The sequence below is a fragment of the Lactuca serriola genome, chromosome 7 (assembly GCF_051521515.1).
Source record: "Lactuca serriola cultivar US96UC23 chromosome 7, Lser_US96UC23_V15, whole genome shotgun sequence".
Lineage (NCBI taxonomy): Eukaryota > Viridiplantae > Streptophyta > Magnoliopsida > Asterales > Asteraceae > Lactuca > Lactuca serriola.
The window spans coordinates 181932196-181939795 of record NC_136414.1 but is presented as its reverse complement, the minus strand read 5'-3'; the positions used below and the strand labels follow the sequence as shown (position 1 = coordinate 181939795).

The following is a 7600-nucleotide window of genomic DNA, read 5'->3' as shown; positions in this document are numbered from 1 at the left end:
AACCCAGTTTAGTCCCAACTAGTCATGGGCTAGGTTGTGTTGTTAGGTCTTTAAAGCACATACAGTCTAGCCCCTTAAGCATATACAACCTAAACCCTAACTAGTTGGGCCTAAACTGGGTTGGCCCAAGACTTGACTATCTCCTCATACACAAAGACCGGACAAACTAATTTCATGTTACATCAATGGATCTTATGACTACTTGCACTTAACATAAAGAACCCAACATTACCAAAATGGGTAAGGAACTTTGGTTTTTGTCCATATTTAGGTAACCATGTATTTTTCGTACACATCTGACTAGTAAACTGGTTTGACCTGTTCATAATAGGGTAATGTTACCGCTAATTACAATTCATATTACTTTATTATGAACAGGTCAAACAAGTTCAATGGTTAAATGTCTACGAAAAAAACATGATTATTTTAATGTGAACATAGACCAAATTTCGTTACCTTTCTAGTTCATTAACCCTATTTGTACTTGGCATTGGTTTCTTATTACTTGGGTTTTGGTTGGAAACCATGATTTTACTTTAATTAAAAATAAAAAATTTCATTGTGATTTTTGGGACATTATAGTATTTCGCAAAATTAATTGGTACTTGGTGGGTGGTAGCTGGAAGCTGTAATTTTTATTTGTTATATGAGTGTTTGACAAAAATAGTTAATTTTTTGAAATGTGTGAAATTACATAAAAGAACAATTATTTAAAACAAACAAATATATAAATATAATTTTAAGGGCAATTTTGGAAATTAATTCAAAACCTCAATAGCTTTTTCTTTAGCGCTACATGAAATAGTTTTTAGATTTTGAGCATTTTGTTTAAACTAAAAGTTAAAAGCTCGTATTATCAAACAAAAGTTTTTGTTTAAATTGACATTTTGTCAAAAGCTAACTAATGAGAAAAAAAAATGCTTCTAGATTAACAAGTTTGGAAGATAATATTGATAACAAGAAAAGAAAAAAAATCATGTCTTCTTTTGTATTTGGTTTCCTACTATTCTATCTTCCCTAAATAAGTGTTAGAAATTAGTTTTTTGTATTAACTAGTAAACATATAAGACTATGGTTGGCATGTCATAACTAGCTGATAAACTAAGTTATTTTTCAAGTTTTTTTAAATTATTATGGTTGGTAAACCAAAAAGTAGCTGATAAGTTAACTTATAAGTTAGTTTTAAAAAATAATAAGAAATAAATAAATAACTATTTAGAGTAGTTTTTAGGAGCTTTTTTTAAATTTTCTGAATATACCCATGATTAATTATAATAAACATATTTTTGTAAATATTTTTTATGTCATTTTATCTTCTAACTAGTTTATCAGCTAACTTTTATCAAATATCATTCTTTTTTTCTACTAACAACTAGTTTTTCAACTAACAACTAGTTTTTCAACTATCAACTATTTTTTCAGTTAGTCTGTCAAACGGAACCTAAACTAAAAATCGGTTTTCTCAATCTAAATTCAATCTTACCTGAAACCGGTTACAATGGTATACATTTCTCCTCGAACCCAGATGGGATCCAAACCGGTTTGAATCCAATAAAGACGATTATATACACATCTACATAACTTCACTTAACACTTTCTTGTTTTTTACTTCGGTTGTGGGTCACTAGCCCACAAAAAAGATTTGTTATTTTAGCCCAAGTGTTCCAATTTCATAATTTCTGTAAAGTTTCCGGTGTTTTCAAGTCTCATTTTCTTACAACACTTTTAATGTATACTGTCTCCATTGTGTCTTCTTATGTGTAAATAATTTGTTTATTGATTGCAAAATGGCTGATTAAATTCGGTCAGAAATTGCGACCTTGCAACCTAAGAGGGAATTTTGGTTTCAATACAAAAGGATTTGAAGACTAGACTGATTTGATGATGTGATCTTTTATTCCTTATTGTCATGTAGATGCTTTATCATCTTTAAGAAGAAGCAAATACACAAGGATTCATCACTGGTTACATGTAGAGAGCTCCGATCTACCTGGTTGGATAGATCAAAAATCTCATTGTAAATTGATGTCTTTTCGTCCTTTTAAGAGAAAAAAAAATAGCTTTTCACAAAAATTAGCTTAAGAAATCCCACCAACTACTCCTAAATTGTTCCTTGTATTGTGAATACTTTATATTTTTACAAAACTAATGATGTGTTTTTCAGTAAAAACATTTTTTTTGAAGTTTTTTTGTGACAGATTTTTAAAGACCATTTTCATAGCAAAATAGAGTTTGATATTGCGGAAACAAAGTTTACCTAAGACTTCATCTTCGCAATATGAAGCTCAGTGTTCACTTCGAAAATCATCCTTGAATATCCTTATCAGGAAAAAAGAAACTTCAAAAAATGTTTTTTTTCCGATAAAAATCATGAGTTTTATAAAAATATGAAAATTTTCACAATACAAGGAACAATTTATCAGTATACAGAGTATTTTTCTGTTTCACAGTGAACAGTGATTCCACAATAAATTTTGGGTGCGTCTCATTAGAAAACAAGTGGTTTTTGGAGGAATCACCTTAAATTTTTTGACTAATTCTTTTAAAAACTAAAGAAGACATAATTCTGAATTGGAATTATTTTTACCAAACCTGTCAAAATGAAAAGCTACCTACATATAACAATACAATATCATCTCTTTAACCTTAAAGCAAGTGTACATTTATCTTCATGCTCTACAAGTGATAACTTCAGGAACATATTGCAAAAAGCAGAGGCACTCAGTACACCACTCATACACTTTTCATTTTTGTAACAAATTCTATAGACTACAAACATCACACAGAACAACGTGAACTTAAAGCTAACAACTAACAGTTAACACTATCATTCCTGTATTACGAAAACAAAACACTGTCCTTTCAAAAATGCACCAAATGGTACAAATACCAAAGGACCACAAGAAAAGGACGACTTATTATAAATGTCTCCTCCTTTTTAGGCTTACTTGTACTTTTTAATAGGAACGATATAGATTTACATCTGGCACATGTGTGTAGCATACATCTGGCACATGGTGGGGATGATGATGATGATCGTTATTTTTGGGCCACATTTGTGGAACTGCCCAAGATGCATCGGGCACCTGACCTAAACCTTCATCTAATTCTGCCTCCATTCGTTTTAGAATTGGTGAACAGTTCCCATCATTAACCTAACACCATTCCATCAGTGGTTACATTAAACAAAGTAAGTAACATGAAAGTTTATAGTTAAAACATGAAGTGATTTACAGAAAGGTGGTGTGTTTACCTTGGAGGGGACATTATCGATGCAGTTAATATCAGTAAGAACCCTAAGATAATCATCAAGCTGCCATTCTTGAAAACCATCAGGTGAAGAACCTACAACAGGAGGCAAACTAGGATTAGGGGTAAAATAGTCAGTTTCAGCAGTTTGGACTGGAGGCAGATTGTTGTATTCGTCAGTTGGAGACAAAGGGAGAGTAGTTTTGGTGATGGTTGACTTCCTGGAAGTCAATGGTGCACCATGTTCTGTAGCTTCTTGTCCTACTTTCACTCCAGTAAGCAGAAACCTCTGGTGTGATGAAACAAAAGTGTTGACTGTATGTATTGCAACATCACATTTTCTGCATAGTAAAGCCCTATCTTCCAGACAAAAGAAGTAACCAACTGTTTCCTGTATAATAATATCATCTGCTGTCAAAATCTAAATACCTTGAATTACCTATTTTACCTAAACACCTTGAATTCGAAAATATAGCATTTCATGAATCAGGTTTTTCTATAGAATTTTCAAATTAGTATCAAAATTCAACTGTGGAAATTGATGCCATAGGTAGTATTAAAATTAGTATCAACTATCAGGCGATCAATATCAGTTTTCATTTCTTAACGAGATTAAAGCGCATATAGAAAGAGAATAGAATACACGATCACAGAGCGTAGAGATAACTAAACAAAAAAACCTCATCGCTCTATCAGAGAAAACACAAGCTAAATGATACATCCAGTTTATCATAACAGTTCCTTTTAGAACTGAATCTCAATAAATCACATAAATAGCTCAATCAACAACCAATTGCTAACCAGAAGCGATTCAACGCACATACAAATTTCAATTAAGTAATCAAAATCTTCAAGTTAAAAGGAAAACACGTGAGAGAAAAATATATATATATACATGTGTATGATTGATTATTATACCTGGCAGATATCACACTTAGGCATCTGAGAATTAGAATTTGAAAGAAGAACCCTCTGATGCTTACTGGCAAGCTTATTGGCAGCGTGAATCTTCTCATCGCAACTCCAACATAGAGCCGCCTCGTCGGCGCAACAAAGCACCGTCGCCTCCGCCATCTCACATACGTTGCACTGAATCTTCATCTCGTCGGATTGTCTCACCAAAACATTCGGTTCTTATCTTCTCTCTGTATTTGTAAACAGCTGATGAGATGAAGGCAAGGAGGTATGGTTTAAGAGAATGAAACGAAAGAGGAAGGGTATGAAGCATCAAGTGGGGGGTTTAATGAGAACATGTGCTGATTCGCATTTAAAAAAGGAGTATGGGCTGTTTGATGTGTACTACAGTGACTAGTCACGTTAATTTTAATAAAGTTAAATTAAAACGATATACTATGTTTTTTAATTTAATTAAATCAATAGAAAATTTGTGCGTTAAAATTATAATGATTTTTGGGTTGATGCAGTTGAAGCGGTTAGACACGCGGCGGGATGCATGTGTGGAAGTATGGGTAGCCCAAATTATGTGGCTTGTGAACAAGTTCCAATGCCGCAAGGACCAATCCCAAAAGCGGCTAATTTTGGAAACATTGATCATTTTTTAGGTTGGGCTATGTTTTAGACATACATGACCGAGTCATTTAGGCTTAGGCGGTGAGCCGATTGGTTGATGTCGACCGCAATAAACACCGCCTTTTTATAGATATCGCCGCATTTTGAACCACGACGCGCCTAGATATGTCAAAAAAAATCTGGTAAGATTTTTGTAAGATCCTACTCTTAAACCGAAAACATTTAAAAAAAATAAAAAAAAAACACCTGGATGCAAGGTTAACTCTATTTTATTTTTGGAACTGATTGGACCGGCCGAATTGGATTGGAAATGGCTCATTGGTTCTGAAATCAGGTTGTTTTAGGGTGCCTCTAATGATGGGGCGAGCATTTGGATCGGATCGATCGGATTGGTTTTGCAGAAATTGGTAAACCATGGACTAAGCATGTTGAGGTTTACAGGTCTACGGGCGTGTTCGGCAAAATTAGCTGGTAGCGGGTAGCTTGTAACTTGTAGCGTTTTGTTAAACGCTACATGAAGTAGCATTTGAATTTGGAGTGTTTTGTTTAAACTAAACGTTAGAAGCTTGTAGTGTCGAACAAGGCTTTCTGTTCAAAACGGAGCGTTTTGTCAAACGCTAGAAACTAGAAGCTTTTAAACGCTCCGTGCCGAACACGCCCTACATCCAAGTCCAGGTCCGAGTTTTCCAATTCTTTTACTTGTTGGATCAGTACAACTTTAAGTGCATATGGTACAATTCGTTGACGCCCCACCAAAGTTAATTTATATATTAATTTAAAACGAATACCCGTTGGACTGGACCTAAACCTGGACGGGACCTATCTAGTTTTGTACCCGGACCAATTGTGTATGATTCAAAGAACTGAGAATCGGACCTACTCTAAAAACCGGTCAAGATCCAGTATGGTCCAGAAATCCAAAGGTCCAAATGCACACCCCTACATGGATGGACCGGTTGAGGCATATTGATATCAATATCACATCGGTTTTTCGGTTAATGGATTGGTTGGATCGATATAATATTCGTTAAGTATGATATAAGTCGTTGAAGCGATAGCAAAAATTAGTTTTTTTTATGACAAAATCAATTTTTAGAGAAGAATAATATAATAAAGCTTATAAGTTAAAACAAAAGTATATTAGTGTACTTTACCAAGATCTTTTTCAATCTTCCGGTTGTCTACCAAGATCCTATTCATACATATTTTTTTCTGTAAAAAATGTATAAATAGTGAATTAGGATTATGTAACATCCATAAGTTTGGGCTAGACATTAAAATATAATATATAATAATTGTTTATAATTAATAGGATAATCGTAAATAATTAATAATCCTTTGTATGCGATGCAAGTTATATAAAGAATATTTATATATTGCATACATGTTTTATGGACAAATATTGGACTTAAAATATTTGTAGAAAACATTATTATAAAATTTAGTGAATTACGACAAATAAACGTTCAAAAACAAAATATTATTTAGGATAAATATTTTTTATAAAAGTTGTAGTAGTCGTGATGGCGATCTCATATAATATTATGAACATTTAAATCTGACTTCGTATGAAAAAGTTGTGATCCCTTAAAGTTTCGTGTTTAGCCTATACGGCAGAGTGTGCCGTAAAAAATGAATCTGAGATAGGTTGTTTATTAGCCTAAGTAATTTAAAAAGTTTGTAGTAATCATAAAAGTGAAAGCGTGCATATAGAGAGCGTCCAAATTTGACTAAATATGATGAAGTTATGATTTTTCAAATTTTCAACACAACATTGCGCAACACTGAAATCAAAATTAAGATCGGTTGATGGGTTGCCAAACCAATGTAAACAAGAGTTGAAGATCCCGCAAATACGAACTCGTCGATATAAAGACAATCGAGAACATAATTCGTATGAAAAAGTTATGATTTTATACGGATTTTAACAGTCTAAGCCTTTAAAAATATAAACTAAAAAATAAAGTGAGAATTAGCTGACAGAGTCTAAATGAAAGTTGTAGTACTCGTCGATAACTACGTGTAGATATAAAGAACGTCAAAAACGAAACTCGTATAAAGAAGATGCAATTTTTAGAAAAATTGAAATATGTACACGCAACGCGCGCAACTTTTAGAAGGAGGACGTGGACCGACATAATAGAGACAAGCAGTACGATTTGACAAGATCCGCATAGCCAAAAGACGCGGCGCGCCTGTTTATAGGATGCGACCCCCCCCCCTATAATATATATATATATATATATATATATATATATATATATATATATATATATATATATATAAGCGAAAGCTCATTTTCCTCACATCTCAACCCATAAACTCTCTATAGACCTCCCACCCTTGAGTCAAAATTTTCTTAGCCTTCGTATTATTTTAGCGAGTCTCTGAAGTATGTAAGGAGCTTTCGGTTCGAAGTTCTGCCCGCGCAATTCTAAACTTTTTGCTAGAAACTCTGTAAGTTAAGCTACGCTTATTACACTTTAAGTGTAACTTATGTTTAAGTTCGTTATCGTTATTATGAACCAATAAACAAGATTTATCAGTGATTTCAAGTCATAATATTGATTGATCTACTTACATGAGTGATAATACCTATGACATCCCCAAAATCACGGCCAGAAAAGACCGATTTAATTTATGCTTTTAAAATTATTTTCAGAGTAATCCTTTGATTAAAAAAGTTGTGGAATTTGTCCCCAAAACAATACATGATAAAATAAGGTTTATCAAACCATTTCTTAAAGAGATGTATTTTCATTATATATCAAAACTCGGGATGTCATGTTCCGATACAGACACAAAAGCATAAACGGCACAA

The 7600-nt window shown here is 33.1% G+C and overlaps 1 protein-coding gene across 1 annotated transcript; it reads right to left on the bottom strand.

Moving 5' to 3' along the window:
- Window positions 1–2619: 2619 nt before the first annotated feature.
- On the bottom strand, window positions 2620–4494 carry LOC145062842 (B-box zinc finger protein 22-like). Its single transcript, XM_079010432.1, has 3 exons — window positions 4168–4494; window positions 3254–3640; window positions 2620–3155 (listed from the first exon to the last, which is right to left on the bottom strand). Exons 1-3 carry the CDS (start codon window positions 4348–4350, stop codon window positions 2958–2960), a joined length of 768 nt encoding a protein of 255 aa, XP_078866558.1. The 5' UTR covers window positions 4351–4494; the 3' UTR covers window positions 2620–2957.
- Window positions 4495–7600: the final 3106 nt, after the last annotated feature.

Excerpts from the sequence above, each read along its gene's own strand:
- LOC145062842 (XM_079010432.1), bottom strand. The coding sequence starts at position 4,350 with ATGAAGATTCAGTGCAACGTATGTGAGATGGCGGAGGCGACGGTGCTT. Across the intron at positions 3,641-4,167 it reads CTAAGTGTGATATCTGCCAG|GAAACAGTTGGTTACTTCTT; the intron begins GTATAATAATCA and ends ATTATTATACAG. Across the intron at positions 3,156-3,253 it reads TCGATAATGTCCCCTCCAAG|GTTAATGATGGGAACTGTTC; the intron begins GTAAACACACCA and ends GAATGGTGTTAG.